The 19,745-nt window shown below is 39.6% G+C and overlaps 1 protein-coding gene across 1 annotated transcript; it reads right to left on the bottom strand.

The window, feature by feature from the left end:
- Positions 1-2,839: 2,839 nt before the first annotated feature.
- atoh8 (atonal bHLH transcription factor 8) lies at positions 2,840-13,891 on the bottom strand. Its single transcript, XM_061079767.1, has 4 exons — positions 12,375-13,891; positions 12,085-12,240; positions 8,474-8,665; positions 2,840-3,256 (listed from the first exon to the last, which is right to left on the bottom strand). The coding sequence occupies exons 1-4, from the start codon at positions 13,029-13,031 to the stop codon at positions 3,230-3,232; spliced, it is 1,032 nt and encodes a 343-aa protein (XP_060935750.1). The 5' UTR covers positions 13,032-13,891; the 3' UTR covers positions 2,840-3,229.
- Positions 13,892-19,745: the final 5,854 nt, after the last annotated feature.

Genomic DNA, 19,745 nt, shown 5'->3' with positions numbered 1-19,745 from the left:
CTTTTATTGAAAGAAAAAAAGGCGTTTTGAACTCTTGAGATGTTACTCAGCTCCAACCTTATATAAGCGTCAAAAGCTTCTCATTGCGTGACTTGTTTTTATGAAAATGTAAAATGCATTATTTGGTATAGTACACAGATGAGTGTCGGCGCTGTAGTACTGAATCTCAAACACAAATACACATCATGTGTGTGCATGGTACCTTTGCTTCTCACACTTCAAAATAACGTTAGCCAATCGTGTAAGCTTGGGGCTAATGCAGTGCAACTGTAAATTTACAGTCATAAATCAACCGCCATACTCTACCATCACTCAATATCTTTAGATCGATAAAGTGAGCAAACAAACTTCACAGTCACCTTGGCAACCAACAACTTGACTCTCTGTTCCACTCAACTTGTTTGTTTCAAGCCTAACAAAGCCACAGCTAATAAAGCATAGTCACAGGTTGTGGTCCAGACTCTCCTGTATTAGCAGCATGTACAGAGCGAAATCTTTTGTTGATTAAACAATTTTTTTTTAATTTTATAATTTTTTTTTTTTTTTTCACGAATTTAAATGTCTTTCAATACACATTAAAATGCATCCAACATATTGTGAGGCTGATTTGACCCTCTGCCTGACAACCTCCATCCATCCAAGATTAGATAAGTTGTGTGCTACCCATCAGGGTCTGACATCTCACTAATGTGGGAGTATGTGTGCCATCCACAGATGGCTTGAGGATTCACTGTCTCTTCTACATGTATGTTTAAAATAAAAACATGAATCTGTGAATTACTTTAATAGCTCAGTGTTGTATGCAAGATGTACCGTGCGTACGGAAAGTATTCAGATCCCTTTAAATATTTCACTCTTTGTTTCATTGCAGCAATTTGCAAAAATCAAAAAAGTTCATTTTATTTCTCATTGATGTACACTCAGCACCCCATCTTGACAGAAAAAAACTGAAATGTAGAAATTTTTGCAAATTTATTAAAATTGGGTTAGGGTAAGGGTTAAATTGGACTTGATTAGGAAATCGTGGGAGAAGAGCCTTGGTGAGAGAGGTAAAGAAGAACCCAAAGATCACTGGCTGAGCTCCAGAGATGCAGTAGGGAGATGGGAGAAAGTTCCACAAAGTCAGCTATCACTGCAGCCCTCCACAAGTCGGGGCTTTATGGCAGAGTGGCCCGACGGAAGCCTCTCCTCAGTGCAAGACATATGAAAACCCGCATAGAGTTTGCCAAAAAACACATGGACTCCCAGACTATGAGATATAGGATTCTCTGGTCTGATGAGACCAAGATTGAACTTGTTGGCGTTAATTCTAAGCGGTATGTGTGGAGAAAACCAGGCACTGCTCATCACCTGTCCAATACAATCCCAACAGTGAAACATGGTGGTGGCAGCATCATGCTATGGGGGTGTTTTTCAGCTGCAGGGACAGGACGACTGGTTGCAATTGAAGGAAAGATGAATGCGGCCAAGTACAGAAGAAAACCTCTTCCAGAGGGCTCTGGACCTCAGACTGGGCCGACGGTTCACCTTCCAACAAGGCAATGACGCTAAGCAGACAGCTAAAATAACAAAGGAGTGGCTTCGGAACAACGCTGTGACCATTCTTCACTGGCCCAGCCAGAGCCCTGACCTAAACCCAATTGAGCATCTCTGGAGAGACCTGAAAATGGCTGTCCACCAACGTTCACCATCCATACGGAACTGGAGAAGATCTGCAAGGAAGAATGGCAGATGATCCCCAAATCCAGATGTGAAAAACTTGTTGCATTATTCCCAAGAAGACTCATGGCGGTACTAGCTCAAAAGGGTGCTTCTACTCAATACTGAGCAAAGGGTCTGAATACTTATGACCATGTGATATTTCAGTTTTTCTTTTTTAATAAATTTGCATAAATTTCTACAATTCTGTTTTTTTCTGTCAAGATGGGGTGCTGAGTGTACATTGATGAGAAATAAAATTAACTTTTTTGAATTTAGCAAATGGCTGCAATGAAACAGAGTGAAACATTTAAAGGGGTCTGAATACTCTCCATACCAACTGTATGTTTATAAATGGCAGTGGCATGGCCACCCTGTATCTTGCACATGTTTAAATTAAAAACATGAATATATGAACCCGTGTAATATTTGAATAGCTTAGTATTGAATGCACAATATCAGGGTAGTTATGTTTATACATGGCACAAGGCCCAGTTTAATATAAAACACAAATTTATACAATATATATAGTAGGGGGTCCCTGCTCCATCTCTCCACCTGTTTGGGGGTCCTTGGCCTGAAAAACGTTGAAGACCCCTGCACTAGAGGATAGGAACAGATTGAAAAAGCATTATATCTCATCTTTAACTTGTGTAAATTGTAAGTTGTAAGTTTTGTGGCTATTGTTTTCTTCCATCTAAATGCATTTTAACACAAAAACGGGTGCAAAGATAGCTACTTGCTAGCTTGCGACAAACAAGAAGTGCGAAAGATGTTTGTTCATTTCCACAGGCTCTATTCAAGGTGTGTTCAGACTGAAGGAAAAGCATGTTTTAAAAAATCTGAATGTCTGCACCCAGTGCCCGACCAAAGATTATTTAGGAAACTATAATTACAAAGTGGGTCAACAGTCCTGCTCTGGAACTCAATTATTCTATGGAGGAACTTAATTTTTTTATATGCATGCTCATTCCAAATACACATTTCCATTATTGGCTGTTTGTATTTACCATATGACAACTGTATTACTCCTGAATTAAGTGTATATGAGAACACAAATAAAGACATGTCAATAATCAGGAACCAAGACACTAACTAATATTTATTAAAGTAATATACAATACAGCAACGGAAAAATTAGATACACATCAAAACATTCAGTGTTCAAAGTGTAGCTTTATGTAAACAGTCAACTTTAACTTATTTTTTGGGAAGTAATAATGAAGTTATACTGTATATTGTGTTAGTTAAGTTGTAATAAACTGTATTTTTCAATTAACAATGCGTACACCTATATATTATAATAAAGGCAAGAAAGTGTATCGCATTTAGCAGTTAATATAATTCTGGTTCCTTTTCTACATCACTGTAGTGAATGTTATTGTTGTTCACCATGGAAAAGGTCTTTTTACTCCTGCATACTAATATGTTAAGCTTAGTACAACAGATCAGTTGAGCCGAGGCTGGTTGTGTGATGTAGAGATACAGCCCTCATCGGTGAGAAGATTCTGGTAACGGGAATCTCAAAACATCACAAATCCTCTGGCATCCTGCCAACCTGTCAACAAAATAAAAGCACTTTAAAATTAAGATCACAATCAAGCAATGGACAAACTGGACTAACGTGTGGAGCAATGAATTAAAGGGCCCATATTTTACATCTTTCTAGGATTTGATTTGAGGTTTTGGTACCCCTAAGATGATATATCAGTGCTTTGAAGTGGAAAAAAAACATGCTGCAATGTGTATTTCCATGTCCTCTCTTCTGCCTCTCCCTGGAGGTGCAGGCCTATCACCACTCTCATTCTGGCACATTCACTCTGGTGAACACAGCAGAAAGTCACGCTGGTATGTTTGGCTACATCTATAGGAGACCAGCCCCACATTTACAGTCGGTTACACCAGGATGTTCCTGAACGGTCAGTTATACCATCCTCATGTTTGTTCAAGTTTTAGCAGGACAGTCGGCCAATGAAGGAGTAAGGTCCCCGAGTTACAGTACGGAGTTTCACAACGGAGTAACAACGTCTACGTTACTCCGTACTGATTACAGTGATACAGCACGTCGGAAGCAATAAAGCGTAACCGCTGGTCACAAACAGTAACGTTCTTAGGAGGAATGTGCACAGACACATTCTCTTCCTTGCATCCCTCCACGCTGCAATGTTTCTTCAGTGTTGCTTTTTTTGGTTAGCTTGAGGTAGCTAACAAGCTGCTAGCTCAGCAACATAACTGCTTGGTGTACCGTTCGGTGTGGAGGTGAGGGGAGGGGGGGGGGGTTGGGTTTGGATGCTGGACTGATACCGGCTGGGTGGGGCTGAGAGATGAGTGTGATCCTGAATGACTCATACGGGGGAGGAAGTACGAAACGAGACGTTTCCATAACAAATATTTTAAAAGTGTACTGAGTCAAAAAGTCAGCGGAGTCACTGTTTTCATAGTATAGTATAGTATATAGTCTGATAGTATAAGCCCAGAAAATTTATTTTACACAATATTGACCCTTTAACTCTTTCATTAATTAGTTATTGTTCAACATGAAGCATGGATCAATGAATAAAAGTCATATTCATGATTTGTTACTTGTTTGTCTACATCACATGGAAGATGAAATTAGCTTTGTGCCGAAAGACACAAGAATAGACAAAATACGTAATTGTTCAATCATACTGTCCCATCACATCACAACATACTCAAGATTGCAAGAAATTCAGTTTCAATTAGTTTACTAACTGAATCTTGCTCATGAGCTACACTGTCAAAAGAAAAACCTGGACACAACCATGAGCAATCTTAATTTTGGCCGACAGCAGACTCCTAAAAACAAATACAGTTAAGAGAAAGGCAAATGGTCTGTATTTGTCTAGCACTTTTCTAGTCTTGATGGCCACTCAAAGCGCTTTAAAGTACAGTTTTGCCATCCACCCATCCACCCACGTTTATACAGTGCATCTATGGGCAGCACTTTTTTTATGAGGGGCCATTCAGGCTTAAGTATCTTAAGCACTTAAGGCGGATATATACTTGCTGTTAACTACGCGTACGTGTTTCCACTCCATCTAAATCCCAATGACATCACATAGGGGTCTACTATGCCAAAGACTACACCATTCACATCACTTCCTGTGCGAATGTCAATATAAGTTGTTGAATCGAAGTCTCTCCTGATTGAATTACTTTTAAATGGTTTGACAGTTGATGGTAATAAGCTGCATGTTAGAATAATGGTGACACGTCAGCCTGCATGTGTTGTTAATCATCTGATGCCAATCAAATTTGTGAACAATGGTGAAGAAATTCTGACCGTGTTTGTGTCTCACTCACTAAGTCGAGGAGAGATTGCAGAAGGGAGAATAGACAGTGATAGGTGAGTAAGAGAAAAGTAAGAAAATAAACTTCAAATGGCATGCTCTTAAAATAGAAAAGTAGATGGAGACTTAAATCATGACTGGACAGATTAACCTGTATATTTTTCTGATGGGAAGATCATCACCAGTATTTCTCAAATTTTCGGAGAGATTGTTGTGATTGTTGAAAATAAAAATGTGATATGCCACTATGCCATTACCATTCAAGCCCAGGTTTCAAATCCTGACAGGACAAGAGATAGTTCACTTCTCTCACTGAATGAGTAACGTGGGGGTGGCATTTGAGAGGAAAAGAAGGGAAGACACAGGAACAACATGTATCATCAAGGAGTTCCACAAGGTTCTCTACTTGGAACGATACTTCTAACTTTCTATATACTTCATTTTAGGAATTATATCAGAAAGTATCACATATATTTTCATTGTTACAAAGATGACACCCAGCTGCACTTATCTATGAAGGCTGATTAATCTAATCACTTCAGAAATCTCTAAAGGACATCAAGGCCTGGATGACGCAATTCATAATTCTTGGTCCTCATCACCTCAGATAAATAATGTCTGACCAGATAATTACCTTGCATGGCATTAGCTTGGTCACTAGCTCTGCTGTGATGCTGTTGTTTGACTAGGACATGTCATTTGAACAACACATTAAACAACTCTCAAGGACAGTTTTCTTCCACCTGCGCAATATAATGAAAATTAAAGCCCTCAAAAAGCCAATTCATTTAAGCAGAGAATAATAATAATAATAATAATAGGAATAATAATAATCATTTCAATTTCAATAGGGCCTCCCACCGATTTCGGTGCTCGGGCCCTAATTATAAACATCCTGTCTCCAAGGGATGCTGAGAAATATATGTCTATGCCTTTGCTATCTCTGCACTAGATTATTGTAATTCTTTATTATCAGGATTTCAAAAATGCTGCAGCATGAGTGCTGACAGGAACTTGAAGGAGAAATTATATTACCTTTGTCTTAGTTTCTTTGCATTAACGTTATTCAAAATAGAATTGAGAATCCTGCTCCTCACATACAAAACCCTGAATACCCAAGCCCCATTAAAGAGCTCATAGCACCGTATTATCCCAATAGATCACTCTAATCCCTAAATCAAGGTTTGTGGTTCCTACAGTCTGTAAGGGAGGTATAGACCTCAGCTTCCAGGCTCGTTCCTTTTGGATAAAGCTTATAACTAGGACTATCAGTCACTTTGTGTTTCTCTCTCTTCTTTCTGTTGTTATTTTACGTATTAAAAATTGATAACCTATTACTTCAACTGTATTGGAATTGGTTGCAATGCTGTTTACCCCTGAGACTCCAAATGTGTTTTGTGGGCTCAAACACTTCACCCATCCCTCTATCTACATAGTGGTGAGTAGATACTGAGTGGATTTTCTTGTGAACTATCCCTTTAAGCATTTAAGAGTGCAGATTAAACTAATTTCCAGCTCCTAAACCCAACGATTCACCATCTAACAGTGTGAAAGACAAATGAAACGTTCTTTCTCCAGTCATGTTCCCCTTAGGATATTTATCCTGCTGTTTGTGTGACCTCAGGCCTCAGTGCAAAATCACAAAGAAGCAAAAGTGTCCTTTTCCCATCTAACAATGCAGACAGACTCAGTGGCTCTGAGAATAAAAAAAAACATTTAATTCTTGGCAGACTCCCCTCCTCACACACACATGCACAAACACACACACACAGACATACACACACACGCACACACACACATGCTCCCTCTGTCTTTCCAACAGCTGCTGCTGCTTGACAGCCTGATGATGACTGTGTTTTTTCCCCTCCTTGTTTCAAAGTATGTTGGAGCAGATGGCCTGGAGTGGCAGAGTAGGGGAATGTTGGAGAGACTGCTAGGGAATGTGCCAAGTGTGTGTGTGTGTGTGTGTGTGTGTGTGTGTGGGTGGGTGTATGTGTGTGTGTGTTTGTGTGTGTAATTTAAATTCGCATGCTTTCTCGCTGCCCTCTGCCCTTCATGGCGCCAGCTCCACTTCCCTTCCACTCTAAACATCTGGTGTCTGGGACTTTGACAACTCACACACACACACACACACACACACACGCACACGCACACGCACACGCACACGCACATGCACACACACACACACACACAAACACACACACGCACACACACAGCATGCACACACAGGGAAACAGGCAGCTTGCAGGGGTAAAGCCCACAGCTAGTTTACATCTAATTGAGCAACATGTCTGCATGAGTTGCTGGAAATTGGATGTAAGAAACAGTACTCTACTGTTTGTCTCATAAAAGCAAAATAAGTAAAAATCTTGCCACTTGTCACTTTTTAGCTTTGAAATGTATTTCTCTGAGTGGATGTCTTCTTTCTGAACTTTCTGTAAAACCAACTGCTGGACTTGGTCTACTGAACCCTGCAATATCTTTACTAATTTGTCAATGAAGTAAAAGAACAATATTTGTTTTCTTTCTGCAGTGACTTACATAGAGCTGAGTAAGGGCTTTTATTTGGAAAATGTGTTAACTCGTGAAGATTGTTCCGATTACTTAAAGACATTTGAAATAGCCTATATCTGCAATATATGAAAAATAATAACACCATTGTACATAAAACAGACATGTGAAAAGTAATAACGCAAATTTTATGAAAAAAAGTATTATTAAATCAGTGCAAAAAAACGGAATAGTTTTTCATGATCATACAATGGCTTCCCTGCAGATAAACTAGGTAGGGTGAACATAACATTTTCAAACTTTACCTTGCACCATAGATTGTGTTGTAGAGCTTTTTATGTAAAATTACAAGGACTGATTCTGAAGTAGCTCTGGATCGTATCAAAAGAAGCAGTAAAACTTAAAATTATGATACTATATAATTATACTAATAATGTATTATTCACAAAATGGAAAGGGGAGATCACACAAGTTATGTTCTGGTTCTGATTTAACATTTTCCTGTCACACAAAGAAGATAATTTCCCTGGAAGATACTGGAAGTACTAAATAAGGCAAATCTGTAGAGGAGTTGCAGCCTCTATAGACAGTAGTTTATCAGTCAGGACAAACAGCGTCATCAGCATAGTGTGTTGCTATACTAACTCAATTGATCCTGTGGATATATTATTATTTATCAGGTTTAAAAGGTGAACATTTTGCCATAATGACACACACACACACGCACTGACACTAACAAGGTACTTAGAAATAAAGATCTGGTATTGGTATTGATGGAGTTCCATGAGAGACTGTATAGTGAACTCATTGACAAAACAAAAACGAAAATAATTCATGCTGCTCTGACTTGTCTATTGGCAATTATAGTGAGTAGTGAGTGATTTTTGAGACAGCTATGGTTAATTTATTATCTGGGTAGCTGTCACTATTTGTAGATGTATGTTATGTCTCACTTTCCTCTTCTTGCTCCTTCCCTCGGCTTGTAGGGTCCTGGTACACTGCTCGACACACTGAGAGAAGCTCAGACTGCTGTGGTCTGAACTGTAGTCCAGTTCAGTCAACTGAGCCAGAGACAGGATGTAGTTGCAGGCGATACGCAATATAGCCAGCTTGGATAGCTTCTGCCCATAGGAGTAACATGGCACCTGGATAGAGAATAAAAAGAGGGATATGAGGAAGGTCTTTACATGTTTGATTTGCATACACTCAATTAAATGGAATGGAAGCAAGGAGAATGGTCTACAACTACCTCCCCACAGTGTGAACTTCCGCTCCTGTCATTGATTACACCTCAAAACTAATCTCTTTTCCTCAAAATAAAATATAATTTTTTTTTTGGCATGGTTGTAAGTATACTTTATCCTCGCAGGTAGGATTTCTACTGATGCTGCTGATGCTCAATCTGACTTTGACCGACTCAGAGTGTTTGTGTCGGAGAGAGATGATAGCGTGAGACAAAGAGCGCTGTCATTCTGTTATTTTCAATGCCACTTGATTTCAACGTTTAAAAATAAATTGCAGATTTAGTTAAAAGTAATACCCGAAATATAACCATACACATACATTCTCTATCTTGTCACACAGCTCTTCCTCTAATGAGGCGTGGAGGATGACTGAGAGGAGATGGCCGAATTGGAAGAATTGTCTGGGGTCATTTTGGTTTAGACGGGATGGCATCACCCCTTAACCCACAAGAATTTGCCTACTACCTAATCCAATCTCCCCTTATTTTCTAAAATATTTGAAAAGCTGTAGCAAACCAATTATGAAACATTACAATTATTTGTAAAGGAATGAATTGTTAATACAAGTGCATTATAGCAAAGCATAGTTATAAGTTACCAGTGACCTTCTCATGGCACAAGATTTTATTCCAGAGACTGTGAACATGTTTTTGGATTAAAGGAACAGCATTGGGTAGCAGTTATTAATAGAGCCAACTATTTATGGACAGCAAATTAGGGAGAAAAAACTTTCTGATACCAATACATATTGGAGAGGTGTCATGGGGCAGAGAGTTTAAACCCATGACAGAATTAATCAGAAAATAGTTTGCAAAGTCAAGGCATTGATCTCCATGTTCACCTTGAGCAAGATGCCTGTCAACTGCATGAATTGCACATTTTGTAGCAGAATTAAGTTCTGCGCTCCACTGGCCATCATACAACTTTTACCAGCTACACGAATAAATCTAGATTTATACTATAATTCCATTTACAGAATTAAACAAAATAATCTCAACTTGACTCTTATTACAGGTCTGGACCAAATGTAAACTGTGTTTCTATCTTACAGAAAATTTTAAAAAAGGGTAAAATTGGTGGGTGCGGCAAGTTCTCATATAGTCTGCTGTACACTAGAGGATTCTTAGATCTTAGCTGATTTGATAAAATATGGGAGACAACAGACATTATGCAGACGAAACGCAGGACCACACATGTTTAAACAAACAATTTGCAATTCCAGAGACTTGGGAACTTACAGAAGCTTGCGTGATCAAATGTCACGCAAACTTCAAACTTCAGGACAGAAAGAATAATGGAGGTGTTCTACCTGCGAAGTCAGCTTTTTAAGACATGCTTTGCAATAAAACATTATAATAAAAGAAAAAAGCATGCATTTATACTGTTGCCACAAATCAGCAAGTTTGCCCTCCTTCTTTATTGTCCACCTGGTACGAGAGACAAAACTCTTATTTACTCATCAGGCAGCCAAGTACTCAAAATCTGGCTGGAAATGCTTCACGGTCAGCTCACCCAACATTTCATATTGCGGGTCAAATATGTTTGATATTTATGATAATATCAACTATATCTGACTCTAATGTCAGCGACATTTAAAGATTACGTCTGTAAACCCCTCACACTACAGTAGGGCTGCAACTAACGACTATTCTGATAGTCGATTAGTCACCGATTATTGAAACGATTAATCGACTAATCGGATTATGAATGACACAAATTCTCAATTGCTATTATTTAGCAAGCAGCTTTTAAATTTAGCTTGAGGTTGTTCGAGGCATGTGATTACTGAAAATAAAGGCAATAAAGATTGATACTTCATTCCAAAAAAATGTCTTTTAATAAACTTTGTTGCATATAAGGGTACTGTTGACACAAAAGCAAAGAAATCAAGTTTTTGTCCATTTAAAAGCAAGGACAGGCAAAGTGCTAATAAAAAATTTTGAATTTAAATTCAAGTTTCCCTTTTTCCTGTCAACTAAGAACAGGCCAAGTGCTGATACTAAAAATAAATAAAAAATCAAGTATCCATTTTTCCTGTTAACAAAAATGACAGGGAAAGTAACAGCAATAAAAACATCAACAAACGAAACTACAGTCTTCTTCTGACTAAATAATTGTGATTAAAAAAAGGCGTTTGTCAGGCAATAGGATAACATAACGCTTTTAAACTCGTTAATAAAAAGTTTAAACCATATTTTTGTAATGGATGCTAGAATCCTGCTCGCAGGTATACGTTTATAAATAACATCTGACAGAGGCGAGTCCGCATCGTCTCCGTTGTCAAGTCACACGTGCCTCCTCCTCACATGCACGTGTCCTGCTTCCATGCAAAGCAGGTCCTCTGTACAGATACTGCAGGTAGATTTTTTCGGGCTGTTACGGGTGAAGTTCTCCCGAACTTTTTACTTCCTGGTGCGCGACTGCGCGCGGCAGCGGACGCCGACATTGGTCCATGTTTTTTCTCGCTATTGCACATGCGCGACTTTCAGAGATAGGAAGGGAGCGAGATTGGCTCACTCCTCAGGTACTTCCATCAGCACCTCCGGTAAAACGACGTTAAGTTCCGCTGCGCTGCACGAGAAACACGCGCTATGACGTCAACGATTCATCGGCGAGTAAATTCGGCGACTATTTGGGTCATCGATTTTTGTCGACGACGTCGACTAATCGTTTCACCCCTACACTACAGAATCATTTGGTAAGATATTGTGTTTAGATCAGCCCCCGAATCGTCAACGCCCCCACGTCGGGAGGGCTAAATCAGACCGCCCAATTAGGGACAGCCGGAATCAAAAGTAAGCACCACTTAGACAAAATCTGTACAAATGGTTCTTGCATGAGGCCCAATGATTCTTCAATGCACTTGCAACTATAATGTCGTTATAATATTGTTGTGTGGTATATTGTTATCATTATTATTACATCCATAACTATCACCATTAATATCAATTAAATTAAATATCTGACAAATCAAGTCTTTTCACCACCTTTATTCAAACAACCCTGCTCATTGATTAACAACATTATCTACAATGGTCTTATACATCCAGGGGACAGCATCACAAGTGAAACAACGTGATTAGAGAAGTTTTTTTTTATGATGACGAAAGGTTGACTGAGACTGCAATGCAATACAAGTGATAAGGACATCTACTGTTTTATTTCCTGCTCTGCAGCATCTATAAGTATGGTCACAGAAATGTAGAACACCTGATATGTGATTCTGTGCAGTGTGTTATGTGCATAGTAGTAACATTATGGTTTTGAGCTTGTACACATTTTGTTGTTTGAGGTGTTGTATAGGGGACTATGAGACTGACCTGCTTCCTCAAGGCTTCGAATGCAGCGCTGATGGTATGGACACGGGTCCGCTCCCTGGCGTTCGCTAGAAGCCTCCTGGTCTGCTGGATGGCTTTAACCTCTGGAAAACACCGAGGTCCATCAGAACTCATTTCAGCCCCCTTCCTGGGAGACTCCTGGGAGAGGGGAAGACATGAGTCAACAAGTGTTGTTGTGATTACTGAATTTAACAATACACTAGTAAGTATGTAGTAACTTGTTGAAACTATTTATTTGGTCATTGTCCTTTCATGCCAATTCACATATTCACCTCAGGTGACTCAAGCTGGGGCTCCACATGTTCTTGACACAATGAGGTCTGGAAGATCCTTGGGCCAGGCAGAGCTGAAGCATGTCCTGACAGAGAGGGCTCCGGGGGGGAGGCCTGGGGACTAGGTGAATGGCTGTGGCTGAAGCTGGTTGACATTGACAGAGGGAAAGTAGAGCAAAGGCCTAGTTTATGTCTGTTGGACAGAGGCTGTGAGATGACTGTGGGCCAGTGGGAGATCTCTTGGTTAGAGAATGGAGGGGAAGGTAACTGGGACAGTTTAGAGGTGATGTCTGGCATGCTGATACCAATTCTCATGTCTATAGCACCACTCTGAGCTGGAGCCATGTTGCCCCCTGGAAGTCCTGACAGAATTTCTGTAGTGCTAGCTGTTGCCTCCTGAGACATCCTCAGCTGTCTCTGCAATGGAGCCAATGTGCCGACATTACATGCCTCCGTTTTGGTGTCATCTACTAAGTCCTCATCTGACATGTCCCCTTGGTAGGTTTCCCTCCTCTCAGGCTCAGGGCTGCTGAAAAGTCTTTTAGGCTCCCTAGACTTCCTCTTGAACTTCTTGTTTGTGCAAGACATAGACATCAGTGCTGGATCTTTGTTAGGGGATTGCTTCCATGTGTTACTCAGCTGATGGGGATTCTTCATTGTTCAACAATTACTGTAACTAACCAGCTGAACTGAAATTAACTTCAACCACTAATCTACTCTTGGCTGCAAAATGGAAGTGAAACTGAACTACTTGTATAGTGTAACATTAGCTGTTCAACTGCAATGAGAGAGGTGGCAGAGTCAAGAATTTACTTTAACATTACCAACAGGTTTCCTAAGGCTCCACTCTGTCTGCATAGCAGCATCATGAATAATCCACATGAATACACAAAGCTGTGTAACATCTGCTCTTCTGCACAAGTTGTCCCACTGGATTGAGACTCACTTTTCCTCAACTGTTAAGTTTTTTTCTGTTTAAGCAATCCAGGCCTGTGCCTCAGAATCAGGGTTACAGTGGGGCTGTGTGAGCATGGCTCCAGTCAGTCTGCATAGCAGCACTGTGAATAACCCACACTGATACTCACACTGAGTACAAACAGTCAGCAGCGGAACTGCAGCTGCTGGACAAAATAATGGGAACAGCACGTGAACAGGATGGCTGAACTATTCAAAAGCTAAAGTACAAGTCCAAACGATCTTACAATCACTGTTTTCTATCAGTTTTCAAGTCAACCACATATACTTCAGTTGCAACATATTCCAAACAGACAGGAAAAGAATAACACTGAGTTTATAAACTCCACCAAACTCAGTGAAAATAGGTCCCAACAGCAGCAGCTCAGGCTTCCGTGACACTGTCCCCTATATGCTGCCTCGGTACCGGCACATCCCTCAGTGAAGCCCGGGGACCCGTCTTGTAAACGGGGCCATGGATCGGTGTGGTGACTCCGTACTTGCTGGCAACAAACATGAATAATAATCCATAAATCCTCCAGCTGACACCGTTAAACCCCCCTTGTCCGTTCATCCGCCTGTATCGAAATGTCCACGGTGCAGGCGGAGGAGCTGATCACAGCGAGAGAGAGAGAGAGAGAGAGAGAGAGAGAGAGAGAGAGAGAGAGAGAGAGAGAGAGAGAGAGAGAGAGAGAGAGAGTAAAATAAATATTAATAAAACAAATAAAAGATTTCTATAGCGCTGTTCTAGTCTTGATGACCACTAAACGCTCTTTAGTACAGTTTGCCTTATACCCATTCACACACACATTCATACAGTGCATCCATGAGCAGCACTTTTTTTTCAATGAGGGGCAATTTGCAGTATTAGTCCAGGCAAAGTTACTCATTTTGGAGCCAAAAATCGAACTAATTGTAAAATAATTTTTTTCAGCATAGATCATTTCAACGAGGTGTCCAGAACAACATACTAAAAGTACAGACAGTCAGCAGCGGAACTGCAGCTGCTGAACAAAATAATGAGAACAGCACGTGAACAGGATGACTGCCTATGCAAATTAGGACATATTCAAGTTCATGTGCATATTCAAATTCATTTCAAAAGAAACTTGTAATACAAAAAAAGTTACTTTTCATGTATACTTTTACTATATAAAGTTTTATTGTGGTAGGAGTAAAGGAAAAAATTTAACCTATTTGAGTGTATTTTGGGCATATTCGATTAGTGTATAGCTAATTTGCATATTAAAATTAATTTTCAAAGAAACTTGTGACACAAAATGTTTTACTTTTCATGTCATGGGTACTTTCATTGTATAAAGTTTCATTTTGATAGGAGTAAAGGCCTTATTGGCACACATCTCGGATTGATGAGAATTTAACATATTTTCAATTCTATTTTCACTTCTGGGTGGAGGACGACCGCTCTACCCCTCAGCCACAGCAGCCCACAATAATAATGATAATAATGTTGCAGAGAGTTTTGTTCTCTTATACTGTATATGGTAATAATAATAATAATAATAATAATAATAATAATACATTTAAATGTGTTTATCCCTACATTGACCTTCCATTATGCCACAAAGTTTTTATTCTAATCAATGCTGCCTGATGGTCTCCATTACACGTGACATCTATTGCACTTCTGTCCGTCCTCGGAGTGAGATCCCTCACATGTGGCTCTCTCTGAGGTTTCTACGTTCTTATTACCCTGTTAAAAGGGTTTTTTTAGTAGTCTTTCCTTACTCTTGTTGAGGGTTTATGACAGAGGTTATCACACCTTGTTAAAGCCCTATGAGACAAATTGTGATTTGTGAATATAGGCTATAGTATATTTTATTGGTATAGCCGCTATACCAATAAAATTTGATTGATTTGATGGATTATCTCTAAGCACTTTAAATAGAAGGTCAAGACCTTAAAAATTATGAAGAAACCCAACAGCTCCCAAATTATGTTTCGATTCCAGTAAACAGCGGAGTTACGGAGCCAAATCATTAATAGGTTGTAATAATATTTTCTAACACTGTGCGTGTATCATTAAAAAAATTTAAATTAAGAAACTTTCCAAATAATATCCCAGAGTGGAGGTGAGGGAATCGGTCCGATGCTCTAAATAAATCAATACTGCCATGACAGTGGTGCCAGGTTCTGCATGATGTGTGCATGCAAATGGAAGGATGAGGAGAAATAGAGGCTTCAGTGATGTCTGATCAGCTGATATAGATTCTATTGATCTGTGATCTGTGATCTTTTTTACTTCAGGAACCGTTCTTTCTATCGTCTTCACTCTCACACATTGTGTCAACAGCAGCAGCAGCAGCAGAGTATCAGTGTACTTTCTTTATTAGTGACATCACTGCTGTCCCATATAGTCGGTCTTCACCTCCACCTCACTAAAAAAGACTGTGATTTATAAAGCCAACATTGCGTTCCGGTGTGCGTGCACACGGTTTTATAAATCGGAATTTTCTTTTGCATACGCCATTTCCGGCTTTTGTGCGTACGTACACTTTTAGTATGAATCCTACGCACTGTTTTATAAATGAGACCACGGAATGGTTTTCCAACAGTCTTGAAGTGTTCCCAGAGGTGCTGAGCACTTGCTTTGCCTTCACTCTGTGGTTCTGTGGTCCAACTCATCCAGACCATCTCATTTGGGTTTAGGTTGGGTGGTTGTGGAGGCCAGGTCATCTGACGCAGCACTCCATCTCTCTGCTTCTGGGTCAAATAGCCCTTACATAGCCTGGAGGTGTGTTTGGGGTCATTGTCCTGTGGAAATACAAATGCTGGTCCCACTAAGCGCAAACCAGATGGGATGGCATGTCGCTGCAGAATGCTGTGGTAGCCATGCTGGTTAAGTATGCCTTGAATTTTGAATAAATCCCCAACAGCATCACCAGCAAGCCACACCCACACCACCACACCTCCTCCTCCATGCTTCAGGGTGGGAACCACACATGTAGAGACCATCCACTCACCTTTTCTGCATCTTACAAAGGCATGGCGGTTGGAACCAAAAATCTAAAATCTGGACTCATCAGACAGAAGTCAAATATTCCCCTGGTTTAATGTCCATTCCTTGTGTTTCTTGGCCCAAGCAAGTCTCTTCTTCTTATTGATCTTCCTCAGTAGTGGCTTCTTTGCAGGAATTCGACCATGAAGGCCTGATTCACACCATCTACCCAGGACAGCTGATGTTGACTTATGTCTGCTACTTGAACTCTGCGAAGCATTTATGTTGCCTCTAATCTGAAGTGCTGGTAATTTGTGGTTTCTGAGGCTAGTAACTCCAATGAACGTATCCTCGGCAGCAGAGGTAACTCTTGGTCTTCCTGTCCAGGGGTCTCATTTATAAAACAGTGCGTAGGATTCATACTAAAAATGTACGTACAAAAAGCCGGAAATGGCGTACGCCAAACAATATTCCGATTTATAAAACCGTGCGCACGCACACCTTAATTTCTTGTAAGTGATCCCCAGTGTTAGAAGATATTATTAAAACCTATTAATGACTCGGCTCCGTAACTCCGCTGTTAAATGGAATATAAACGTAATTTGCTGTAAGTTGTTTTATATATTTTAAGATTAAAAGGTTTGTGTGGAACAGATACCTCGCGCGAGCAAAACTAAGGTTTTAATGTAAATGATGAACTGGATCAATAATCTGGCTTCAGTTCACCACCTCACGTCTGCGTCGCCACTTTGAATGTAACTTGAGGATACATTCAAAGTTCTTGAAATTTTCTGGATTTACTGTCTTTCCTGTATTAAAGTAATGATGGACTGTCGTTTCTCTTTACTTAGTTGAGTGGTTCTTTCCATACACATTAAGAAGGCAAGAAATTCCACAAATGAACTCTTGATAAGGCAAACCTGTTAATTGGCTTCTTTGAAGAATCTGAAATATAAAACATATTCTGGTTTGTTTAACACTTTTTTGTTTACCACATAATTTCATATGTGTTACTCTATAATTTTGATGTCTTCAATATTAATGTGCAATGTAGAAAGAAAAAAAAATAAAGAAAAACCATTGAATGAGAAGGTGTGTCCAAACTTTTGACTGGTACTGTAAGTTTAACCTTAAATGTATAAATGGCGTACACCTTGTGTCAGTCAACATTTAAAGTTGTGACACAATAAACACATGAGTCACTGCTCTTGTAAACCAAGTTTTATGGAAAACAAGTTGTGCAAATTAATCAAATGTTTTGCGGGTATAACTACAACAGCAATTAGGAAATCTTAATGCCCGGTTGTCCCATCACTATATATGCAAAACCATCTGTTTCACATTGAATGGAATAAAGCTTAGGGTCCTTTCTATAAAACAGTGCGCAGTATTCATATGAAAAGTATACTTATGCCATGCAAAAAAAAGATTCAGATTTATAAAACACACACACCTTAAGGCAATGTCCCCTTTATAAATCAGAGTCCACCTAGAATGTGCGTACGTGAATCTGTCTCAGGGTCAGCCCTCTACACGCCCACATTCAACCATAAATGGTAAATGCAAATCACCTCTATCTGATTCGTCATCATCATGAGACAAAACATTTTTATGATCGCTGAACAGTTGTTTCCTACTAATCCTTCCATTCGCACACTCCTTCATCAGTGCCAGTGCATCCATAAATCAGCATTACGCACAAGTGTCACTGCAGTATTTATATATTTAGAGCAATTAGACTGATTACTTTAAACATCAGTCTAATTGCTCTAAATATCTGTGATATTATTTGGAAATAGAAGTTTGAAAATGAATAGCTTTTCTTTATTTTCTGTGATTGATATCCAGTTTGTTCTGTGCGCTAGATGCGCCTGATGGCACAGGCACATTCACTGCAGCGATTTTACACAACACATGTCCTTGATGATACATGCACAGTGACAGAAGATATTATTAAAAACTATTAATGACTCAGCTCTGCAACTCTGCTGTATAATGGAATATGAATGTAATTTGCTGAAAGTTGTTTCATATATTTTCCAATTGAAGGTTCTTATTGAACAGTTACGTGTCACGTGAGCACAAAACACACTGTTGGTTTTAACATTCATGATGAAGTGGATCAATAATATGGCCTCAGTTCACCACCTCACATCGGCATCGTCATTTTACCCTTTTGTGCTTACGCAAAGGTTATAAATCAGGCACCAGATCTCTGTGTAGCTCCTAACCTGAGACCTGCATGCTTCCAAGTAGATCTGGAGGTCCAACTTATGTTGCCCCGATGAGCTGTCAGGCACGATTTGCACCCCAACCTAAAGCCAGTTTTCAGTCACAGTTCTCTGCACCTCCTACTGGCAACAGGGAGCATGCCTCATGTCACAATCATCGATATTTTTGAACAATTAATTTTCATACACAGCAACAAAAAGAATGTTTGCATGTTTGTATTTTCTCTTGCGCAACAAAGTAGACAGGAATTGATACACAATGTGCGATTCCTCCTGTCCACCAGCACGCACCTGAGCAAGTTATTATATCTTACTGCTTAGCGCAGTGTCTTGGCCAAGACTCTCTAATCTGATTTTTCATCACAGTGAGTACTCTTCCGGCAAAAGTTGATCTTGAAGAGATACCAAAAAATTATGAACACATAAAGCGCTTTAAAGTGTAGTTTTGCAATATAAATTCTGCAACTGTTTAAGTGCAGTCTCTAAATATGGTGTCTAAGGTCCTTTGAGGTTTAAATGGTCTTTCCAAGAGATTCAGCCTTTTGATTAATTTTCCTTGCTCTAAAATACATTACATTCAGTTCCCCTAAATCTAACCAATGTTTTTTATTTGACACAAACAGTTAATAAACGTTCTAACACTGCTAAACTAATCTCCAAACTAAATTGTTAGGGCTGATCTCCTCTGCGGTAGCTTTGGTTTGCTCCTCTGTGCTTTGATGTATCTGTCGGACCTTCTCTTCTTTAGAGACCCTGACAACCCAGAAGGATGACACCACAAAGTTCTGAAACACTTTTATTTTTAGTGAGTGTTACGGCTCTATGTATCATGTTTCTTATCTTTCCCTTCACACACAGCAAGATGACAGGAATGAGCTGAAAGATTACACTTACGCACCTTAAAGGTGAAGTCATTTTTGGACATTTTAGATCTGGGTTTTTGAAACTGCATGGTAAAGTCTGTTGGAGCCAAACAGTTAATATAAAAAAAAAATAATGAGGTCATTAGCAGTACTTTCCAGAGGCAGCAGAAGCAGGAGTACCCAGTCATGTTCAAATATCAGCAAGTTATACACCAACTCAAGGCTTACAAAGGCTTTCAGTCAGGAACTTTCTAATATGAGTGAAGGTTGAACTTTGACACCACAACATTTGCATATGTGTGACCAGGCCCTCAGTTTCTTTGTTTACTGCAACATGCTGCTCAAGAGCAAGATGATGGTGATT

The sequence above is a fragment of the Limanda limanda genome, chromosome 10 (genome assembly GCF_963576545.1).
Source record: "Limanda limanda chromosome 10, fLimLim1.1, whole genome shotgun sequence".
Lineage (NCBI taxonomy): Eukaryota > Metazoa > Chordata > Actinopteri > Pleuronectiformes > Pleuronectidae > Limanda > Limanda limanda.
This window is presented reverse-complemented; position numbering and strand designations above follow the sequence as displayed.